The 23640-nt window shown below is 43.6% G+C and overlaps 1 protein-coding gene across 1 annotated transcript in view; it reads right to left on the bottom strand.

The window, feature by feature from the left end:
- The window catches only part of IMPG2 (interphotoreceptor matrix proteoglycan 2), a 113206-nt gene that overhangs the window by 66316 nt on the left and 23250 nt on the right, over window positions 1-23640 (bottom strand). Inside the window, exon 4 of the mRNA XM_032804500.1 lies at window positions 18219-18385. Within this exon, the coding sequence (XP_032660391.1) occupies window positions 18219-18385 (167 nt within the window). The remainder of the gene's footprint in view (window positions 1-18218; window positions 18386-23640) is intronic.

Raw genomic sequence — 23640 nt, forward strand, 5'->3', positions numbered from 1 at the left:
TCACCAGCACGCGACCCAGAGCCACCTACAAGAGGAAGGGGAAAACACCTCAGGGCCTCTGCCAATCCGCTGGAGGAATATCTTCCGACTCCAATATGAGGATCAGCTAAACCTGACATGTGGCAAGATCACCGGCTGCAACCACGAAAATTCTCTGCAGTAACCAGTTCCCCATCCCATCAAACATCGCCTCAAGACATTGACAGACTTATTCTGCGATTAAGGTCTGTAGCACACCCCAAGCACTATCTCAGGGGAAGCTCTAGTAGCTTTTTTACCCAGCGTGATTTTTACCCAGACAGACTCCGTCTTATCCATTCCATCACTTCTTATTTCATTACAGTTCACCTCATCATTGATGTACAAGGCTACTCCACCACCTTTGCCTTTCTTCTGAATGCGTTTGTTTTATTCAATCCACATATCCAGTGTAATATGTGGGTACTGGGTGGTATTCGGGGCCTGTGTTACACAAGAGCTCAGACTAGATGATCTGGGGGTCCCTTCTGGCCTTAAACCCTACAATTCAACATTTTTAATAATTTAGAAGCTATAGTTAACACAACTGCGATATATTTGTTTTAATGTAGATTTATCTGTAGCAAGGACTTTAGAGAATCTATACCTCTAATTTCAAAGGGTTTGAATGCACATACTTCACTAGGATATACCACTTATCCACTCAAAGGATAACCAAAGATACAAAAGATGACATAGAAGCTACATTTGATCTGAAATCTGATATAATTTAATTTGTACATAAATTAGTTAATTATAGTGTGTCAGATGTTTGATTTGCCTAAAGCTGTGGTAAGTGGGTGTGCTGAGACGCCCTGAACCTGTCCTGCGATAGAAATGCCTTGGCTCAGGTAGAGTCGAGTGCCACTCTGATCAATTTGATTGTTTGGACCGGCATTAATATTGATTTTTGCTCATTTATCAGCAGGCTCAGTGCATGGCACATGACTTCAACATAGTGACACTGCGCTGGACTTGGGTCCTGGAGTGGCCTTTGATGAGCCAGTCATCAAGGTACGGGTAAATTTAGATACCCCGACGTCTGAGGTAAGCTGCCACTATCGACATGCACTTGGTAAACACCCTCGGGGCTGTTGCCAGGCCAAAAGGGAGAACTGCAAACTGGTAGTGGGCGGTCCACAATGTGAAGCGCAGGAAATGTCTGTGTCCGTGGAATATCAATACATGGAAGTAGTATGTGTCCTTCAAACTGAGGGTGGCATACCATCTCTCCGGATCCAAGGGATGATGGAAACCAGAGAGACTATGCAAAATGTCAACTTTTTGAGATATTTGTTGAGGTCACAAGGGTCCAGGATGGGTCTTAGACCCCACCCCTTGGCATGTGGGATTAAAAAATAACAGGAATAAACCCCTTTGCCTCTGAAATTTTGGGGGACTTCCTCCACAGCTCCCACCTGCAGAAGGCCCTGCACCTTCTGAGCAAGCATGCTCTCGTGAGAGGAGTCCCTGAAGAGGGATGGTGAGGAGGAGTAAGGGGGGGGGGATAGAAATAAATTGAAGGGTATACTGACCCACAGTGCTGAGGACCCATTGGTCTGACGTTATGGAGGCCCAGGCAGGGAGGAAATGGGACAGGAGGTTGGAGAAAAGCTGGGAAGCAGGATCCAAGACACAGGCTGGAAGGTCACCCTCAAGCATACCCTCAAAATGCCCGCTTACCACCCTGTTGGCTACATGTGGAGCTCGATTGAGCAGAGGATGCTGGCTGGTGGCCTTGCTGGCACTTATAGGTCTTGCCCTTCTTATGGTAGGGCTGTAACTGAGGTTGACTTCCAAACCTCTGGCTCTGTTCTGGCTTGAACCACTTCCCAGCCGGCCCTGGGGTGTAGAGTCCCAGGGTGCACCGGGTTGCCTTGGAGACTTTCAGACCATGCAGTTGTGTGTCTGTTTGCTCAGAGAACAATGCCAGGCCATCAATGGTGGGTCTTGGATGGACTGCTGAACCTCCATTGAAAGGCCCGATGACTGTAACCAGGACGCCCACCTCATGGAAATGGCCAAGGCCATGGTTCAGACTGCAGAGTCCACTGCATCTGAGGCCGCTTGGAGGGCTTCCCTTGTCACCTCTTTGCCCTCTTCAAGAATAGCCAGGAATTCCTTCCTCGGGTCCTATGGTGGCGAGTCCAAGAACTTGGCCATGGACTGCCAGATGTTAAAATAATCATCATCATCAAGTAAGGCCCGGTGACTGGCCACTCGCAGTTGGAGGCTGGAAGTCAAATAAACTTTTCTTCCAAAGAGATTGAGCCTCTTTGTTTCTGGGTGTTTTGGGATTGGTCCTGTCTGTCACGCTCATTGACTGCGGACGCAACCAGAGAACTTCGAGCAGGATGCTCATACAAATATTTGTACCCCTTAGCCGGGACATAGTATTTACACTCTGCCCTCTTGGAAATGGGGGGCAGTGATGAAAGCTTCTGCCACCAAGTCTTAGTAATTTTTGCCACTCCCTCATGCACGGGCAGTGTCACCCTGGCAAGGGCCACCGAACTCTGCACGTTGAAGAGGCAGTCTGAGGGTTCCACCAACTCCTCGTCTTCAAGCCCCAGGTTTGAAGTGACCCTTTTTAAGAGCTCTTGATGAGTCTGGGTGTCATCCTCAGGCACTGGGTGAGAGGGCCCCGTAATCGCCTCGTCAGGCGAGCATAAAGAGGAGGCGGGCACTGGCAGCTCTGCCACCTCTGTCATCTCCTGCATGGGCACCTCCACTGTGGCCAGGTGACTGTGGGGTTCTCTCTAGGGTTACATCTGTGTTGGGGGGGCGGGTGGGAGACCATCACTGACTGCTTGTCTGATGCCCCTGAGACCAACCTATGCCCCTGCAAGGGCTTTGGAAACCCCCGGCATGTTCACCAGAGGTGCCAGGGGGGCAGGCCACTGGCCCTGAGATCACACTGCACTAGGAGGTGCTGTGGGGGAAAACAGTGCGTCTGATGGGTTGCCTTGACCGGCTGATAGGGACTCTTCCTCGCTATTGGAGCCCAAGGAGGAAGCTCCATGTCCAGGAGACCAGGATGATGCTGAGGCTGTCTGTCTACCCCGGTCCCGTTGATGCCAACCCTGGAGCTCCGCTGAAGATTTCCATGAGAGCAGTGACCCTTGGCACTGCAATTCTGGTGACTGATAGTGCCATTTGGCAGATCAGCGATGGTAACCCGGCGATCTATGCCTGACGCTTAGCGAGCAGTCCATCGAGTGGCAACAGGGGCGAGTAGGCCTCTGCACAGGGGACTGTCAGCACACCCAGAGTGAACCATACTGGCATTCTGGAACCAGTAATGCGGCTCTGTGGACCAGCAGGTTGAACCGCCAGAGCAATGCCAAACAGAGAGTGGCTTGGGCATTTCTGGCACCAGGGATAGGTGATGCACCTCTGCAGATCTGCGCCATTCCACTGGCAATCATCTGTCTGAGCCCGAGGAGTGCTGCCCGGAGTCCAGGGACAGACGCCGTGGACTAATCCACGACCAGGGCGTGGTGGCTCTGTGCAGGTGAGCACTGGTGGGACACTCCCTGCGGTGAGGATTGGTGCCACACTGATGGGGATTATTGAAGGGGCCACAGGCAGGTTTTCCCCTGGATCTGGGCACCTCTGTGGCCGGTATGGACGGCACCGGTATGGACAAAATGTCCTTCGTGGCCCGAAAGGGCTCCGAGGTGGATGGCACCACCAGATACTGAATGCCTCTGCTGTTTCCTAGGGTGGGTCCTGGAGTGGGCTAGCACACTCAGCAGAAGCTGGGGCCTGACCTCCATCCAGAGGTGAAGAGCTGCCCCTCGCGGGTCTTTGCTCTCCCCAGGCCATCTCCTACCCTTTATGAGATGCAGGAGAAGGTCTCCTCCCAGCCTTTGTTTGCCTTCTAGCCCGTAACTGGGGAGGGGAATTGATGCCAGTCCTCAGTTGGCGCCGGTGGCATACTCTGCACCGTGGCCACTGTGCTAGGAGCAGTGGCCGATCTGGAGTCAGTGTAAGTGCCAACTCTATAAGGAGTGCTTGGAGGCAAATGTCCCGCTCCTTTTCGGTCTGAGGTTTAAAACTTTTACAAATGTGACAGTTGTTGCTGAGGTGGATTTCCCCCAAGCACCTCAAACAGCTACTGTGGGGATCACTGACTGGCATGGGTTTCCTGCAACAGTCACTGGGTTTGAAGCCTGGGGACTTGGGCATGCCCTGTCCCTAGGCTAAGTCCCATCCGGGACTACAACTAACACTAAACTACTAAAACTATTAACTTTTCAACGACTATATACACAGAAGTTCCCAATGAGCAGCTGAGAGGAGAAAGCTTGCCGAGGCAAGGAGACATTCCAGCACCCTCACTGGTGGTAAGAAGAAACTGAGGGGGGGAGGGGCCGGTGGCACCCCTTCTACCACGCCATATGGGCGCCACTCCAGAGGGCACCAGAGCCAGTCCCCTATGGATACCTCTAAGGGAAAAACTTCTGGCATTGGTGCATGTGGCAAGCACACACACCTACAATGGAATGGACATGAGCACACACTAGAAGAACCCATGGTGCACATGCTGTACAAACAGAATAAAAACACAGTCCCTGCCCCAAGGAGTTTGCAATCTAAGAATAAGACAGGAGACAGACAGAGATACAGAACTAGACCAAGTAGCAAGAGGAAACATTCAACATAATAAGGAGTGGTCAGTACACCGTCAGTCTTACCACTGATGATGCTGTAGGCAACATGGCGAAAGAGTTTTAAAGAGATATTTGCAGGAAGATAAGGAGGTAGCTTTTCAAATGTTTATGGGGAGCTCCTTCCAACCAGGAAGGGCAGCCTGGGAGATAGCACAAAGGTGGTTGTTTTAAAATTTTAACAAGTGGGCAACGGAGGCTGACATCATTGGCCAACTGGAGGCATGAGTTGACATTTTGAAAGTCAATGAGAGATGATAGCTAGGGTGGAGATAGGTTGTGAAGGGCTTTGAAAATGAAGACAATCAGCTTATATTTCATGCAGTAGAGAAGGGGGAGCCAGTGAAGGGATGCAGCAGGAGGAGTGGTGTGGTCAAAGTGACAGGCTAGGAAAATGATCTTTGCAGCAGCATTGTGAATGGATTGGAGCAGGGCAAGATGGCATTTGTCAAGACCAGAGAGAAGGAAGTTGCACTAACCAATACGTGAGATGATAGAGCCAAGATGAGAGTTTTGGCTATGTGGAGGGGTAGGAAAGGCCATATCTTCGAGATGTTATGCAGATTTAGACAGTCTAGATGCTGGAACCTAGAAACAGGTCCGAGTTGAAGATGATGCTCAGGACCTGGTGACAGGTAGGGTGGCGGTGGTGTCCACAAGTGATTGAGAGAAGGGTGGGGGCAGGGCTTGGGGGACTGATTAGGAACACTGTTTTAGCCATGTTGAGCTTGACCTAATGGCTAGACATCCACAAGGAGATGTTAGAGATATAGGCCAAGATTGTAGTTTGGACAGAAGGTCAAGGAGGAGGATGGAGTATGCATCCTAGCCAAAGCTCAGACAAGGTCACTAGATACCTTGGCAAGAGCTGTTTCAGTGGAGTGCCAGGAATGGATGCCAGATTGGAGAAGGTCTAAAAATGGAAATGGAGAAGAGAAATTTCAGGCAGCAACTGCAGACTGCATATTCAATGAGCTTAAAGATGAAAGGGAGGAGGGATGGGAGTGGTAGTTAGAATGGCAAGTGAGGTCCAGGGTGGGTTTTTTAAGATGGGAAAGACTAAAGCATGCTTATTTTGTAATGGGAAAGAGCCAGAGGAGAGAAGTTTAATAAGGGAGGGAATAGGAATGGGTGCAAGGGAGACCGGAAGAGGGATGGGAGAGGGTAACTGGAGCAAGCAGAGGAGTTAGTGAAGGAGAGCAGACAAGCATCTGTGGCAGGGAAGGAGGAGAGAGTTGTAGGAGGGGAATAGGAAGGTCTTTTTTTATTTTTATTTATTTTATTTTTTTAAAGAAACCAGCAAGATCCTGTGCAGAGAGAGAAATGAGGCAGGAGAAGAGGAGGGTTTGAGGAGTGAGTCAAAGGTGGCAAAAAGGTGGCTGGGATTGCTGGCAAGAGATTCAATTGAGTTGGAGGAATACAGTTGTTTAGCTAGGAAGATGGCAGCACTGAAGGGGAGAAAATAGTACTTCCTTACTCTCACCAGAGTTCTGAGAATAAAGTCATTAATGTTTGTGAGAGGGTCAGAAACGACAGTAAGTGGATAAGCTGTTAGATATCACCCTCATGAGATACTAAATCCTATGTTTGAACACTCAGTTCAGAATTCAGGCAACGTAAATGTACATTTAACATGTCTGTGTGTCTATTTTAGCATGCTAATGGGGACTCAGACACCCTATTAAAGCATCCTGTGACATGTTGCTTACTTCACCAATTGCCTCCTCAGTTTCCCTCATTGTCAGGGCAGTTTATCCCTCTGACCAAACCAAAAAAGCTGCCACCCCTGGGAGTGTTGGAAGCCAAAAAACAACTAAATGAACAGCCCTTTCAACAACAAGCTCAAGCCTTCACCACATGGTCCAGGGGCTCACACAAAGAGTCCTTTACCAGATAAACCACTCTCCCCACTCTAGGATTCCTTGTTTTCCTTCCTGCCTCTTGGGCCTGTTCACACATCTTCCTCAAACTTATACAGTTCTGCCTCCTTCCCTGACATGCCTTCCTACAGTTACCTGACTCCCTGAAACTACAATTCCCAGAACACCATCTTCCTGGAACAAAATCTGTAGGAAGGCCTGGCCTGTTGCCTGTTTTTCAGGGATAGCACACCATGTTACACATATCTACATTTGAAAACTCTGCCCACAAAAAAATATTAAGATAGAGATATTGCAATGCCAGTTACATTTGCTTTATATTCTGAACTCAAAGTGGGACTTCAACCTCTGTTTTACATTAAAAAAAACAGTGTTAATCTATCCAAAATTTTCATCACAATCTCTGGATAAAGCTTGAATTTTGAAGAATATGCTTATAAAATTTGCAGATGACATCAAGCTGAGTGGGGTTGCAAGCACTTTGGAGAGCAGGATTGGAATTTAAAATGACCTTGATAAATTGGAGAATTGGTCTGAAATCAACAAGATGAAATTCAGTAAATTAGATGTTTTCAAGTTGGTCAGGCCTGATGGAAACTGCCCTCAGGTACTTAAGGAACTAACTAAAGCAATCTCAGAACCATTAGTGATTATCTTTGAGAACTCCTGGAGGTCAGGTAAAGTACCAGAGACTGGAGAAGAGCAATCATAGTACCTATCTTGAACAAAGGGAACAAAGGGGACCCAGGGAATTATAGACCAGTCAGCCTAACTTTGATTCCTGGAAGGATACTGGAAAATTTTTATAACAATCAACCTGTAATCACCTAAAGGAGAAGCAGGTGATAAGTAATAGTCAGCATGGATTTGTCAAAAACAAACAAAAAAAAAAAACTAATTTGCTTCTTTGACAGGGTTGCTGGCCTTGTAGATCAAGAGGAAGCAGCAGATGTGTTATATCTTGATTTTAGTAAGGATTTTGACAGTCCCACATGACATTCTCAGAAGTGAACGATTAAATTACTATGAGTGCACAACTGGTTGAAAAAATTTACTCAAAGAGTAGTTATTAATGGTTTGCAGTCAGACTGGAAGGACACATCTAGTGGGGTCCCATAGGGATCTGTCTTGGTTTCAGTGCTGTTTAGTGTTTTCAGTAACAACTTGGATAATGGAGTGAAAAAGATACTTGAATTTTCTGAGGAGTTTAACAAAAAATCAATTGGTTAGTTTCAGTTTCAATAAAAACTGGCCCCAAAATATTCACATTCTGAGTCCCATGATATTTTGGTCCCCTCTATCCCCAAAACTACAAAATATGCATACGTTAGGAGAAGTTTGGGGTCTTTTGTCAGTTCTGTAGCCTGTTTTGTTTTTAAAAGAATGCAAAAATGGTCAGCACTATTCATCATATCTGAATCGTACGTGCTGGGAGAGCAGGTGGTTTACAACAACCAGGATCTTCTATGAAGTAGCTGTTGGCTTTTGACAGATCAGGAACTGCATGAACTTCCCAAACCTGCATCGCTTGACAACACTGTGAAGAGAAGGAACAACAGAGGGGGACGTTTGGTCTGTTTGTGATGGAGGTGGATGGATGGAATTTGGGGAAAGGGATGCTGGAAGACTGGTGTTCTTACTCGGGCATAGTTAAGGTTGCGGTGCATTTTTTGTGGTGGACGGTGGTTGTGCTAGTTGTGAGGTGTTCATCTCTGGGTGGGGGTAATAGAAGGTGTGTACTGTGGTAGACTTCATTTTGCATTGCCTTCCTCTTTAGGTTTTGTGTCAAGTACATTCCACAGAGATCACCGATACACAGCAGTGTTTTTGTGTACTGGTATTATATGTACTTGCAGTGGGCCTCATCAAAAGCCCAATGGAGGGTTCTAAACAAGAGATGCTGACAGCCCAGATGACAGTCTCCAAAATTAGGACTCTCTCAGTCAAGATTTAACATTAACAAGTCTTATGTACTAACAGAACTTAATAATTAGTCCTGCCTCAGTGCAGGGGACTGGACTAGACCTATTGAGGTCCCTTCCAGTCCTGCATTTCTATGATTCCATGGCTGCTGATTAGTAACAAATGTTCTGAAAGGTAAATAATGCAATTTTCCTGGCCCCTGCAAGTCTGTGGGACCACCACACACACACGCCATGCCAGCCATACTATTTTAAAATTCCTGTCAGCTACCTATATTCTAGCAACTAACAGAGTGTACTATTGATTTATTTTTAATTGGATGTTAAAATTGTCCACATTCCTAATTTGTTATGCTTCATCATGAGTGTGAGCAGAGACTCAACACAGACACAAGTACAGGTAAGTGCCAGGCTCCACACTTCATGGAAATCAGACTCATGCCTCCTGTCCTTCCAGGTTTCCTACTCTGAAAAGATCAGGGCCAGGCATAGTCAGTTAATGATCATGTCTGGGAAGTCAAGGGCTTAAGAGATTCTCAGTCTGCTAATGAGGCATACCCTATCCAGCTACTCTATCCCATCGCATCCCATCTCCTGGTCTCCCTTGCAAATCTCATCTTGCAAATACCCTCTTTGGCCTGCTTCCTGCCACTGGGCAGCAGTAACTTGGCAGCTGCACAGAAGTGCTCTTATTAATGCAGGACCAGTCTCCCCTGTTCTCTGTGTCCTGCTCATCAATCTGCTTTAGCCTAGGTTTATATGTGCAACACTCCACATCTGTGCTTTGCTGGATCAAGCCTAGTGTGTCTTATCGCAGGTCTGGCTCAGGGGTGGCAGTGGGAGGATGAGAGAATTACAGATGAGAGGGGCAGGAGAGAACGAGATTGGTTAACTGACCAAAGTGTAAAGGCAACAAAATCCGCACCTCACTAGCCAAAAGCCACTTCCAATTTCAGATAAGTGAACATCATCTGGATGTTACAGCAACAAGTCTGATGCCCAGTTCATTACTCCTGCATTTCTCCACAGTAGTCACACATCTACCCCTTTCCACACTTGCCATGACGCAGTGTTGGACCAATATAAAAAAATGAAGGTTACTTACTGATTGCTGGAGTTCTTTGAGATGCACTCTGCATATTCACACTTCCAATCCACCTCCCTCTCTTTTACAGAATCGTAACTGACCAATACACTAGGCTCTGCATTGGCGGTGGAAGGACCTGAGATGGCAACCAACACCGTGCTCTCTTTTATACAGACACCCTCAGCACATGCTCAAGGAATGGGGAGAAGGGGTGTGTGAATGCTCTAACAGGCACTGCTAACAGAAGGTTTCACATCCAACCTGCACTGGTTGGTGCATCCCACAAATGGGAATATGCAGGGGACACTCGAAGAACTGAAGGTCACAAAATGTTTTTATAAACATTATTTAAAACAAATTATTTCTTCTCCTGGAAGGCCAATTTTTTTAATCTAACCACCATATATTGATAGTCTGTATTCTTGTGACCAGAGCCAGCCATGTGATTCATGATGTGATCATGGATGTAATATACCACTACTCATTCAGTGTCTGAGTCTGGAATGTGCAATCCTAACATGCCACCAAATATTAGACTTAGGTGATGGTTTGAAAAACTGATACTATACTGAAGTCATGAGGCTAGAATTTTTGCACAGATTTCTAGTGTTTATTCTATAGTTTTTACATGGCCCCGTCTTGTTGTCAAGCATTCTAAAGTAATTGTGGATATAACTGATCGTACATCTATTTTGAATTTCATCTGGATACATCTTTTTTCCCTTGCCTGTACTTTATTACATTTCTCTCCCTCTCTGGTCTTTTAACTCTGTAACTATGTACTTAACACTTCTGCAAAGCATCTTAGGATACAATTGGTATGAAAAAAACCATTACAAAATATTGTATTAGTTGCACTGTATATGCTAGAGATGGGGGAGTCTCAAAATATATGGATTTCAGTCCAGAAAAGCATCACAAAAGCCTATCCGTATTGCTTATCTAAACACTCTCCACATCTCTCAAATAAGTGAACTTTGGTTGGATATCTGACCAGTGTTGCAGCATTTCCAGTTTCAGTCCTAACTAGAACATGGAGTCCATGAAGCTGAAAAATAATAGGATAACAGGACATTTCAGAGCCTTTGAAGAAGTTGCTCTGAAAGTGGAAAAGGAGGTGGGAGATGAGACATTTAGAAAAGGGAAGAAAGAAGAAAAAGCGAGAATGGAAAGAAAGAACATAGGAATTGCCACATGGGATCAGACCACTGATTGGTTTATCTAGTTCACCTTCCTATCTCTGCCAATGGCCAGCATTTGTTGCTTCAAAGGAAGGAGCAAGAATCTGCATCAGGGACAATAATGGCAGCCCACCCACAAAGGAAGTGCCTTCTTATCTTTTAGCTAGTACAGTAGAACCTCAGAGTTACGAACTGAGCTGTCAACCACAGACCTCATTTGGAACCAGAAGTACACAATCAGGCAGCAGCAGAGACCAAAAAAAGAAAAACAAATACAGTACAGTGTTGTGTTAAATGTAAACTACTAAAAAAAAGAAGACAAATTAAAAAAAAAAAGATTTGACAAGGTAAGGAAACTGTTTCTGTGCTTGTTTTATTTAAATTAAGATGGGTAAAGGCAACATTTTTCTTCTGCATAGTAAAATTATAAAGCTGCATTAAGTCAATGTTCAGTTTTAAACTTTTGAGAGAACAACCGTAACGTTTTGTTCAGAGTTACGAGCATTTCAGAGTTACAAACAACCTCCCTTCCCGAGGCATTTGTAACTCTGAGGTTGTACTCTAATTAGCTTCTGGCCTGAAACATGGGGCTTTCCAAAGCCTAGAAATGTTTTATAATACAAGCAAGGAGAGGGAAGTGTGTCATTTTTTCTGACCCGGTTCACTCAATCCTATACTATAGCTATAAAATAAAGAATGTTGTGAATCTTATAAGCGTTTAATGGGCACAGTTACAACTTGGGTTGCCAAAAGTCCCTTATTATAAGAGATGTCCCTTATTTTTTCATCTCTGTACAACAAGATCGGGAGTTGCTGAGTGCTTCAAAAAGCAGCAAGAAATACCCCTGGTGAATCTAGGTAAGTACTGCTCATTTATTTATTATTATTATTATTATTATTATTTATTGAGATATGGAGTGGGGAAGGCTGAAAACTATTATTATATCAGGAGAGGGGTGGGTCGGGGGTGCTAAGAGAACAGTCCCTTATCTTTGAAATACAATGTTGGCAACCCTAATTCCAACCTAGTTTTAACCTAGACCCTAAACAGAAGTGAGTTCAGAGGCAGACTGTACATCTCCTGGTCTCCTAGTTGCATGGCATGTAAGCATGCTCTAACCGTTAAAAGGAGAAAGAAGGGAAGTACTGGCAATTAGCTCACCTCTAATCTTCTTAGTATAGGACTAGAGAGAGGCCTGATGTTAATTCAATGATCCAGGTTCCTTTGCATGCGATTAGCAAATTATAGGGAAGTGAGGAATAAATGCAGAGGAGTCACTACATCATCATCTTTTTAGAATAAAAACCAATACTCTGAAGATTCCAAATGGCAGCATTTATGTGAAATAAGAAATGTCACCTTTAAATGAGAAAAATGAGCCAGAAAGGTAAGAAGGGTCGCAACAAGTGGCTAAACCAGCAGCTAATGCTTAGTTGTTTTGGTAATTTAAACAGCTAAAACAAATCTCCAGGACAATGTCAACTATCCAGTACAATAGAAGTCACCACAAAGTTTAAGCAGCCAACTTTAAATGCACAGCAACAAAGACAATGATGGCTTATTAGCAGTGTTACAATTTTGGAGTAGTAAAAGTGTAATCCTCTGGTAGTAGATTTCGGTGACCACAGCTTTCCTCACTGCAAAAATGATCTGGTAAGAGAGTCAGTACAGCAGTGAACATGTGTAGTGGCAAATTCTGGCAATCCAGGAGCTCTAGGCCTTCCTACTAAAATATGGGGATATGACATGGGGAAGGATGAAGGCTGTATAGAGAGCTCAGTGGAATTCAACTACAAAAGGTTAGCAAGGACCTAACAGCAGATAATTTATTTAGAGTACAATGTGGATGGAATAGAGTTTTAGAAACTATATTGTAGGAAACTCTCCTGCTTTGGCAGAGGATGGATTAGATGAAATTTATTCCATTTCCAATTTTTACAATTCTATTAAAATTTGGAGGAGGAGGAAGAGGAGGAAACGAAGACATTTAAAATGTTGCAGGCTCTATAAGTAGCAGCAGGGAGCTCCAGAGAAAACAAAATCTGACAGGAAGTCAGTTTTCAGCACACTGAATTGTGTATTTATTGAGCTGTGTGGTGGCACAGTCAAATACAGAAAGTGCCACTAAAGAACACAACAGCGATCTTGGAGAAATCAGTTGACAAATTAGGGCCAGATCCAGAACTGGTTTAAATCTGTATAGCTCTGTTGACTTCAATGGAACTATGCAGATTTAAACTATCTGAGAATCTGACGTGGTGTGCAATATAAACTTGATCAAAAGCCCTTTGAAATGAATAGAAAAACTCCCATTGACTTCAATAGGCTTTGGGGCGCAGGGGGAAACCGTGGCCAATGGAAGCTGCAGGGGTGGCGCTTGCAGACAGGGCTGCACGCGGAGCCGCCTGACTGTGCCTCCATGTAGGAGCCGGAGGAGGGGACATGCTACTGCTTCTGGGAGCTGCTTGAGGTAAGCGCTGCCCAGAGCCAGCATCCATTAGCCACTACCTCCAGTGCCTCAACCCCCTGCCCCAGCCCTGATCCCCCTCAGTCCCAGTCCAGAGCCCCCTCCTGTACCCCAAACCCCTCATCCCCAGAGTCTGCACCCAGCCAGAGCCCTGACCCCTCCCCACTGCAGCCCAAAGCCCCCTCCTGCACCCCAAACTCCTAATTTCTGGCCCCACCCCGGAGCCCATACCCCTAGTCTTAGCCCTCACCCCCTCCCACACCCCAACCCCAATTTCATGAGCATTCATGGCCCGCCATACAATTTCTATACCCAGATGTGGCCCTCAGGCCAAAACGTTTGCCCACCCCTGGGCTAAGTGGTTGAGACACAAGCAGATACACCGCAGAATTACCAACAAAGTGTATGCTGCTTTGCTGTTTACTACAGTGCAAGACAGAAGAGATTCTTTCTGTTAAGCACAGAGTATGTGTACCATTCACATGCTTCATCCTGCAAGCTGCTGAGCTCCTGTGAGACGGGAGGAGAGAGCTAGCTCAGTGGTTTGAGCATTAGCCTGCTAAACCCAGGGTTGAGAGTTCAATCCTTGAGGGGGCCTGTGATAGCTTTCCTACTCAGATTTGAACCTTAGCGTTCATAAACTGAGAAGCTAGCATGAACCGTCTAAGCTTAATTACCAGCTTAGATCTGATATCGCTGCCACCAGACAGGAATCAGTGCCTGTCTCATTCTGGTCTCACCAAAACCTTCCCTGGGGAACCCCCAAGACTCAGATGCCCTGAGTCTCACAACAAAGGGAAATAACCCACTTCCCTTCCTGCTCTTTACTTCCTCCCAGATTTTCCCGCCCTGGGTATACTAGGAGATTTCCGCTTCAATCCCTTGAAACACAAAACCAAGACGACAATTCACCTTCCCCTCCTTCTTTTCCCCCTCCCAGTCTTTCCCTGAGAGAGACAGTAATCCTGGCACAGAGATTCCTATCCCCTTGCCATAACTAGAAAAAGAAAAGTCAACAAGTTTTTTAAAAAAAGAAAGCTTTATATAAAACGAAAGAAAAAAGACAAAAAAAAATAATCTCTGTATCAAAGTGACAATACAGGGCTATTGCTTAAAAGAAAAATATGAATAAACAGCCTTATTCAAAAAGATATCCAATTTAAACATTCCAGCAAACTTCACACATGTAAATACAAAAAAACCCAACAACAGCCTATTGTTTTTTCTACCTTTGTACTCACAACTTTGAAACTGGAAGTATTAGAAGCTTACAGATAGAAAAGATCCCCTCTCATAGCTGAGAGCCAGACAAAGACACAGACCCAAACATTCCCTCCCCTGAGCTTTGAAAAATCCGGTTTCCTGATTGGTCCTCTGGTCAGGTGTTTGGTTCCCTTTGTTAACCCTTTACAGGTGAAAGAAACATTAACCCTTAGCTATCTATTTATGACAGGGCCACTTAGGGATCTGGGGCAAAATCAGTACTTGGTGCTGCTAGTGAAGGCAGGGGGCTGGACTTGATGACCTTTCAGGGTACCTTCCAGTTCTATGAGATAGGTATATTTCCATATATTATTATTATGCTGAACACCATTAGAGGAAGTCAAGGGTGGGTATTAAGATGCTCAGCATCTTGCAGGAACAAGCTGTGACAGTTTGTACCCCTGTGTTCATCCCTTTCACAGGATTATGATATCTTTTGTATCAAGTATGCCTGGTGAGATATCATTTCAAAACTCATAACTGACTGATCATTACTGTCCTGGTAAAATGTGTGTGGCAGCACTGTATGTAAAGTTATAAGATTCCTCTGTATGGTATTAGTAAGACATGTTCCAAGTCTGGGGAGCAGCCATAAACCAGTTCCCCCAGAAACAAAAGGCCAACTGATGCCTCAGCCAGGTGTCAATGAAATCAAATGGACCATCATCTGGTAAAGTGGCAGCAAGAAAGAGGGTGTGACCAAAATAATCTACATTTTGACAAAGAAACAACTTGGGGTTCCCATCCACACAGATTTTCTGTCACCGGAAGCCCAGCTGGAGATACTTCTCAAAGAAGAGGAAGAACTATAAGAAGGGAGAGCAAAAGCCCCAAATTATTCCTCACGTTCTTTTTGCAGATGGCATCCACGACAGCTGAAGAACAAAGGAAGTGGCATTAGAGTGGGAGAAGGAACGAAATTCAGCCAGTGAGGCTACTAAAGCATGTGGTGAGAGAGACCTTTGCTTTGAAATCACTCTAGGTTGTTCAGTTAGACATTACTTTTATATTGCATTTTACTTTTATTTTTCTTGTAACCAATTCTGACTTTCATGCCTCATTACTTGTATTTAATTAAAATCTATCCCTTTGTGGTTAATAAACTTGTTTTATTGTTTTATCTAAGCCAGAGTGTTTGGAAAACTCCATTCGGGATAACAGGATTTGTGCTATGATTTTCTATTAATAAAATGATGGACTCTTTATAAGCTTGTATTGTCCAGAAAGAGAGAGCTGGGCAGTACAAGACACACATTTCTGGGGGAAAGTGTTAGACTGGGAGTTTGCTGGTATCCTTCTGCAGTGTAATTCAAAAGTGACTGGCTATAGAACTCATATAGTGGAACTGGGAGTCATCTACATGCTGGAGGTTGTGTGAGAGCAGACCAGGAGTGGTTGCTCTCATAACAATGCAGTGTAAAAGGCACCCCAGGTTAGAGAACTGAAGGGACGCACGTGTTCATCAGTCCAGTGGGTATGTCACACAACCTTATGAACATAAAAAATTCAAGACAAAGGCCATTAGGGGAGAAAATAATGGACAAGCATCACAAGAGAAAGCAAATTTCCACAAATATACTAAGGGTTTCATACAGAACCGCCATCATCATCTCAGCTGGAGAAAAGGACAAGAGAAACAGGACACAACCTAGTGCTGTAGAAAGTCATCTAGGAGTCATGTAGACTTAGTCAGCCAATGACTCACGAAAGCCACACTATCCATTCAAGGATGGAGCAGCAACAATTAGGAGGAAAAATGTTCTTGAAAGTAAAGAGAATCAAAGTGTATATCTATGCAAACTAAAGTCCTCATGCTGCCTTAAAATGCATGCATTCTCTGAAAACCAATTGAAAATGGTAGGGTAGGGTTCCACGTTTATTTTATCTCAATGATTTCCAGATCAAATATTCAGGGGGAGCCATTTGGATGTATTGGGAAGGTAGAAGGCAGTGTGGAGCCATGTGGAAATTTCAAGGTGGCGCACAGTAGTCCAAGAGCTCAGAAGTAAGTGGTAGAAAGCAGCAATGGGAACAGAAACGCTGTGTGAGTGCATGCACAAGAGAGAGAATCATCCTTGTATAGGAGAATGGACAACAATTTAAGCTAAATTAATTGCTGGACTTAAAGCACTTCATTCTTTAATGATTTCACATGTAATATTCAATACTCAATCCAAAACACTGAAGCAACAGTGGGCATTAAGATGCATCAGAATGTGCCTGCCTTTATATGTAAAGGCTAGAAGACAACAACCTTCAATTCTCCACTGCCCATACCACTATAATACTTTAGGTAGCTCAACAATAAACTCAAAAAATGTAAATAAAAAACTAACTCCCTTACAATTTTCCATTAGAACTTTTTTCATTATCTAGTTGCAAACTTTTCCAAGGATAGCTGCAACACTACCAAATTTCTTACCTATTTATGAAGGTTAACAACAGGACTTTACCAGCATCCATCTACAAAAACCAGCACATGAGCACAGATAGAAGCACCATCAGCTGTAGTGCTGTTCAGGCTTATATCTCCTGTGGGTCAGTCACTAGCAAGTGGACCATGACAAATACTTGAGCTGATCTCATATTCCCACCAGCAAAGGAACACACACACACTGACCAATACATTATACATTCTATAGGCTTGTGTTCCTAAGATTCTTCAAAGTCTACCAAACTATTAACTTACTCATCAGCACACACAAATCTCCAATCTTCAAAAGTAATGGGGATGTTTGGCTTTAAAAAGATCAGAGAATCCACCATACATCTTAGAACAGCCTTCCTCATTAATGTTCTGTTCTGTATTAAAGAAAAATGATCTCTTACATTCCACCATCAACTCCCTTCAAATAAGAAATATGTGCCTGGACTGCAAAACCATTTAAAACAAATATTGTTACAGGGACAGATGTCATATACATACAAACTTGCAATGGTTTAGTTAAACCAGTGCAAACCCGTGGGATGACATGCCAATTTGGTTTAAGAGTGGCTTATTTCAGGTTAGTTTAAAGCTGGGCCAAACTGATTTAAGATAAAATAAGCCTGGTTTAAACCAAAATAACAAGTGTTCACACAAGGGTTTGTACCAGTTTAGCTGAAGTGGTTTAAGTCACACCCCTTAGTTAAATCTGTGTAAACACTCCATGTAGACAAGGCCACAGACTTTCTTGGCAGGATATTGAATCTAATGTCTACAAACACACACATTTACAAATCATGCACACGTGCATGTCTGTGTAGCAAATACGTGGTGACCAGAATGTCAGTGTTGTCACTGTGCTGTTTAGCTTGGTAAAAGCAAGAATTCAACTGAGGCTCCTGCTCTGAAGCCCCAGGTGCCTACCATCTGAGCAGAAATAAAACCTCTGTTGGCTGTAGACAGCCTATGATACACAGCTGAACAAGTCTGATTCCATCCAGTAGAAGGCAATGGTCCCACATACACACTAGCCAAGTCATTGCAGTGAGTGGCACTGAAGGACTCATTAAAGCAACATCCTCTGCATTATAATGCTCTCCCTCAAGGGAGCATAGTGCCTTATTTTCCTAACACAGAACCTCTACATTAATAATCCAGGCACCACAAAACTCAAGTCGTGTACTTTAAAAAAAAAAATCCATCTTTTTCATTGTCATTTGAAGTTGCACACTGGAGCATAACAATCCACGCTGGTCTTCTGAAAAAGATTTGGTAACCAGACTCCATCCTACTGTACTTACCTTCTTAATCAGGGTCTGGTGCTCTTCAGACTGACTGAAGTTTGTGCCCATTTCAAATATGCTCATAGTTCCTTCCTCACACAAACTCATCCAGTACTGATATTCTTCATGTGCTGGAAGTCTGTCCCAGAATGTCTTGAAGACCTCCCAGACTGCTTCCTGGCACACTAGAGAAGCAGAAATACACAATATAAATACAAGGTGGAGGGTCTCTGTGGGTGTGGATAGCTATAGTTCTATTTTCTGAGTAATATGTATGATGTCTGTCTGCCTATATGTGAGTGGGCAGGGCTTTGAGGGGGATTCAGAATGGAAGATCTTATGTATTAAAAGGCACACATTGTTGCCTCCCTAATAGAGACTTCATATTTGTTCTGACTTTGCTTGCCGTTCTCCTTAATCTAAAATAAAAGTCACATTGACATGCTGTATTCTGGAAAATATAAACATCTCCAGTATTGCCAACTCCAAGTATTAAAAAAATCAAGAGTTAGACCCCAGAAACCATGAAATTGACTTAAAAAAATAATTTATTTGCCTTCTGGTTTTTGAAACACCAAGGTTCACATTTGCAAGCTTTCACTGCAACCAAGAGAGCTAGACACTTAAATTAAAGCTGAGATTTGCATGTATTCACGTGACTTCAGGAGCCAGGGCTTTAAGAAAAACACCGAGTTTCTCAAGAATAGGCAACATTGCATCTCACATGCTTCAGGGCCTCTAAGTAAAGAGGTAGAAAGTGAAGCAAATTGTCATATTCCCAAAACATGCACAGTCACTCCCATGATGTATTTTCCCCTCTAAAGTTCCAGAAAGAATGATACCTTTTCAGAAAAGCTGGTGGACATTTTCCTTTGAAAACAAGCCCTATCAAAAATGAATATTTGAACATTTTGTAAAAAAATAATTCAGTGCAAATTATTGATGAAGAAGTTAGCTTGGCTAATTATTTTGCATTTTTGCCTTTCAGTTTTTGCATCAGCAACTTTGATTGATAGTTTAGTGTCATGGCAGAATTCCTCCCCTCATGCATCAAAAATTGAAATTTCAACAATTGCAAATTTAAAAATGGAAAAAACTTCAATAGAAAAAATTCTGCAGAAAATTAAAATTTGGTCCATTTCTAACAGAATGAGCATGCATGGTATTAGTGGGTAGCACTTTGTTGCTGGAGGCAGTGCATACTGGAAAAGGGAGGGAAGGAAGGATGATCCAGTGGTTTGGTTGCTAATTTGGGACTCAGGGGACCCATACTCAATTCCCTGATCTCCACAGTCTTCCTGTGTGACTTGGGCAACTTACTTAGTCTCTCTAGCCCTCAGTTCCCCATCTGTAAAATGGACACAATGGCACTTCCCTACTTCACAGGGGTGTTGCGAGTATCATACATTAGAGGTTGTGAGGAACTCTCATACTATGGTAATGTAAGCCATTTAAGTACTAGTACAACAGAGGATCAGGTCACTAAGTCATGAAAGACTCCATATCTCTTTTCCCAAGAATATGTTAACCCCAGTGTTCTACCCAAATTCCTACTGGGATAATTACATTCTACCTTCATCTTTCATCTGCATTTTCTCACTCATAAACTATTGTTCTGCAAAACAGCTGCCATGTTGCACTCCAGAAGTAGCTGCATTTCAACTGTGGGTAAAGTTATCCCTTGTACACTGTGCTCCTAATTTTAAAAAGTGAGCACCTACACAGAAGATATATGTTAACTGCAGTATTGTGGTACCAAAGGTAAAGTGCAGCCAGCATTTAAATTTACCAGTATTATAGTTAGTTTGTACTGAAAAAATTTCTAGCGGTTCAATTCTCAATACAATTCCTTTGAAGGCAAATGTGTGACTGACTTAAAATAAATATTGGAAGCTATCATTGTGTTAATGGCTACTGAAAAGCAGGGCTAGAATCATGAGATGAAAATGTGATGTGCTTAAAAAAAATGAAGAGCTATTCTAACATTATTGTATCTGAGTATGTCCAAAGGCCTGACTCTGAGCTGTAAGCTGAGAAGGTTTGTGACCACAAGGTTAAATTCTCTTCCTGTACTCTAATCTCTCTCTGTTTTCCAGTCAGAGCAGTTGGTCACATAATGCTCATGCAAGAACCTCTCTTTGACCCAGGATAAATGGAGGAGAGAGATTTATGAGCTTTTCCTCCACCAGCTATATACAGTAGTTTTGCAGAGCAATGCTTTGCTTTCAGGGAAAGTCTGACAGACTCAGCCAGACCCTGTATCGAACTGACCTTGAATCTTTCTTAAGAAAGTACTTTTCTTCAAGCAGCTTACATAAAAAACAAAAAACAAAAAGACAAACCCCTCTCTGTGCTGCCAAGATCCAAAACTTGGTTACAATTACCTCTGGGTGTCAGATGCATTCTGGGTTAAACACATTGCACTGGTTTAACTAAGAATTTAAAAGGGCTGGTGTCTTTCAGAGATACTGTTGGGAAATTTTTATATGCATATTATGTCTCTCCATACATGCAGGGAATGGGCATTTCCTGGATGTACTGAGCTTATAAATTATAACTTTATGAAACTGTTTCACAATTTAATGGTGCTCTTAGACATCTGACTGATCATGGAGTCCCAGATGGCACTGGTAGGCAAGAACACCTTTTTCTATTGTTGTCTGGTAAGGCACTTTTAACTATTTCTCTCTGATGTGGAGCTTGCCAGTTATCCAGATCTTTGTGACATCCAAGCTGGATTGCTGCAGTACACTCTACAGAGAAGTAGTTTTGAAGATCATTCAGAAGCTACAGCTAGTGCAAAATAAAATACTGTATATATTGTATATGCAGTGTTAGCTGCATGAAGTATATACCAATTTTCTGGTAGTTGCAGTGACATCTTACCAGCTTCCAGGTTGATTACTTTGGTCTGTAGAGCAGTATAAAAACTGGGTAATGACTAGTGAAGACTGCCTCATATCTGTTGTGATATCTATGCAAAAATTAGTCAATTTTTGCTTAGGTTGAAGGGCAAATTGAGAGAAGTGGAACTTAATTTTATCTGTTCATAAGTAAAAGTGGCAAATGTACATATATATTTCGAAAAATGTATGTATTTGATTGTGTGTGTCACTTGCCTTCTTAGATAGCAAACTCTTTGGTAGGCAAAGATTATCATGGGGCCTGGATCCGGACTGGGACCTCTGGGTACTAACATAGTTCAAACCATCACCACTAACCTCTGCAATGTTTCCTCCCACTCTCCCTCAGATGGGAGGGTTTAAGAAAGGCCTGAGATCAGCCTCAAATCCAGAACACTATTCTAATACCACAGAAGTAACTAATTGATTTCACTGGGAGTTATTTGTATCCTATGGTGGAGTATAGGGACCTCCCAGGTATCCAGTGCAGTGTAGTATCTATCCTACTCCCATTCCAAATGATTGGGATGAGTTTTCAAACAGGCTGTAATTGTGACATAAAACAGATGGAAGTTGAAGTGCAAAGACACATCTCTTGCAAATCTTTGCAGAGGCTCTGTCTGACCCCCACAAGGTTTTCAAACAGCAACAGACCAAGTACTGGCTGCCCAGATGCAAGTAATAACTAGCAGTAATAATCCCAGAGAGTTTTCTTTAACAGTCTTAAATATGTTTAATCTCATTTTTAAAATTAATTTGATCAACAGTATTTCCCCTGACTACAAGCTGCTGCAGCATGCACATTTGCTCCCAATAAGCTCCTGTTAGATTAGGGATTTGTCTCCTTTCAATTAGAATTAGTCCTCCCCCCCACCAACCCTGAATCCCAATCTCACAGGTGCTGCGCCATCTGTGGGTTCTGATGCCATTAATCAACCTTATTTGGAAAAATATGGTCACATTTTTTCCATGGAGGAAGGAAAGAGATGGGGAGTCAAATGCTCCCCTCATTTATACCTAGTCACTTCCAATGAAACCAATGATATATGAGGGTAACTGTGGGGGGGGATTTAGCCTGTTGAAAAATGCTATTGCAGATCTTGATGTGTTATACATTAACTAATACTTATGTAATGAAGCAGAGAAGAGCCTCACGTTACTGACACTATTTAGAAGCCGTAGGTCTGTTGACAAGAAATTATTTCTGGCTCCTAAGTAGTCTGATGAGAATTCACTTATGTGACCCTGTGGATTGGGGAGGAATAAAAGTCTTGGACAAACTTGTACTGTGATTTCCAATGGTGTTCATTCCAACACTACGACTGCATATGCTGACTGCCAACCTAAACAATCTAGTCATTCTGCCATCCACGTTCCCACTGAGTAGTACTCTTATTCTGCGAATTACCTTATTTATGTCAATGGGTCAAATTGCGAAATAAAAGGCTACTTCCTAATTCCTGGTAACTGGACCCCCGAGGCCCCGCCCCCACCTTGCCCCTCCCCAAAGGCCATGTCTCTTGCCCCTCCCCCTCAAAAGTACAAAATCATTTTTATGTATAAGTATCCCTTCCTTCTGCCTTTCCCTCGCCTTATGTATTCTATACACTGCACAACTTAATGAAAACAAATTAAAATGTAATAAAACCTGAAAAAACTACCCTTTTCAAATTCAAAGTCGATAAAAGCAAATGAGGTAGAAGACCAAAAAAGGGGGGAAAAGGGTTTAGGAAAAGATAAAGATATGGCCAACAGTCTTCAGAATTAAAAACCCACCTTTAAAGCAAAAGACTTGGGCCCTGTCTACACTGCCAAGTTTCTGTGCAGTAAAGCAGCTTTCTGCGGTATAACTCCTGAGGTGTACACACTGCCAAGCCACTTAGTGCACAGAAATTGCGCAGTTGCAGCACTTTAACAAAAACACCCCAACGAGAGGCGTACAACTTTCTGCCCTGGGGCTACAGCACTGCGGTGCCAAAGTAGACACCCTGGTCAATTACAGCACTATGACTGGCCTCCTGGAGGTTTCCCACAATGCCTCTCTGGTCATCAGTTTGAACTCTGCTGCCTGCCCTCAGGTGACCAACCTTCATCCCCACCCCGTAAATTCCTTTGGAATTTTGAAAGTCCCCTTCCTGTTTGCTCAGTGACACATGCAGTGGTCTCAGTGCATCTTTCCGGGCTCCGATGCCTGCTCCATGCACCAGGCTTGGAGCAATGCTGCTTGGAGCAATGCCGAGCTGCTGGACCTCATCAGCATTCGGGGAGAGGGGGCAGTGCAGTCACAGCTGCGCTCCAGTCGTAGAATTATGATACGTTTGGACAGATTTCATGATGCATGATGGAAAGAGCCATGACCGGGATACATTGCAGTGCAGGAACTAAATGAAGGAGCTATGGAATGCCTATCACAAGGCACGGGAGGCAAACCGCCACTCCAGTGCTGTGCCCACGTGCTCCCAATTCTACAAAGAGCTGGACGCAATACTCAGCGGCAACCTCACCTTCCCTGCAAAGGCCACTATGGCTACTTCTGT

The sequence above is a fragment of the Chelonoidis abingdonii genome, chromosome 1 (assembly GCF_003597395.2).
Source record: "Chelonoidis abingdonii isolate Lonesome George chromosome 1, CheloAbing_2.0, whole genome shotgun sequence".
NCBI classification, from domain to species: domain Eukaryota; kingdom Metazoa; phylum Chordata; order Testudines; family Testudinidae; genus Chelonoidis; species Chelonoidis abingdonii.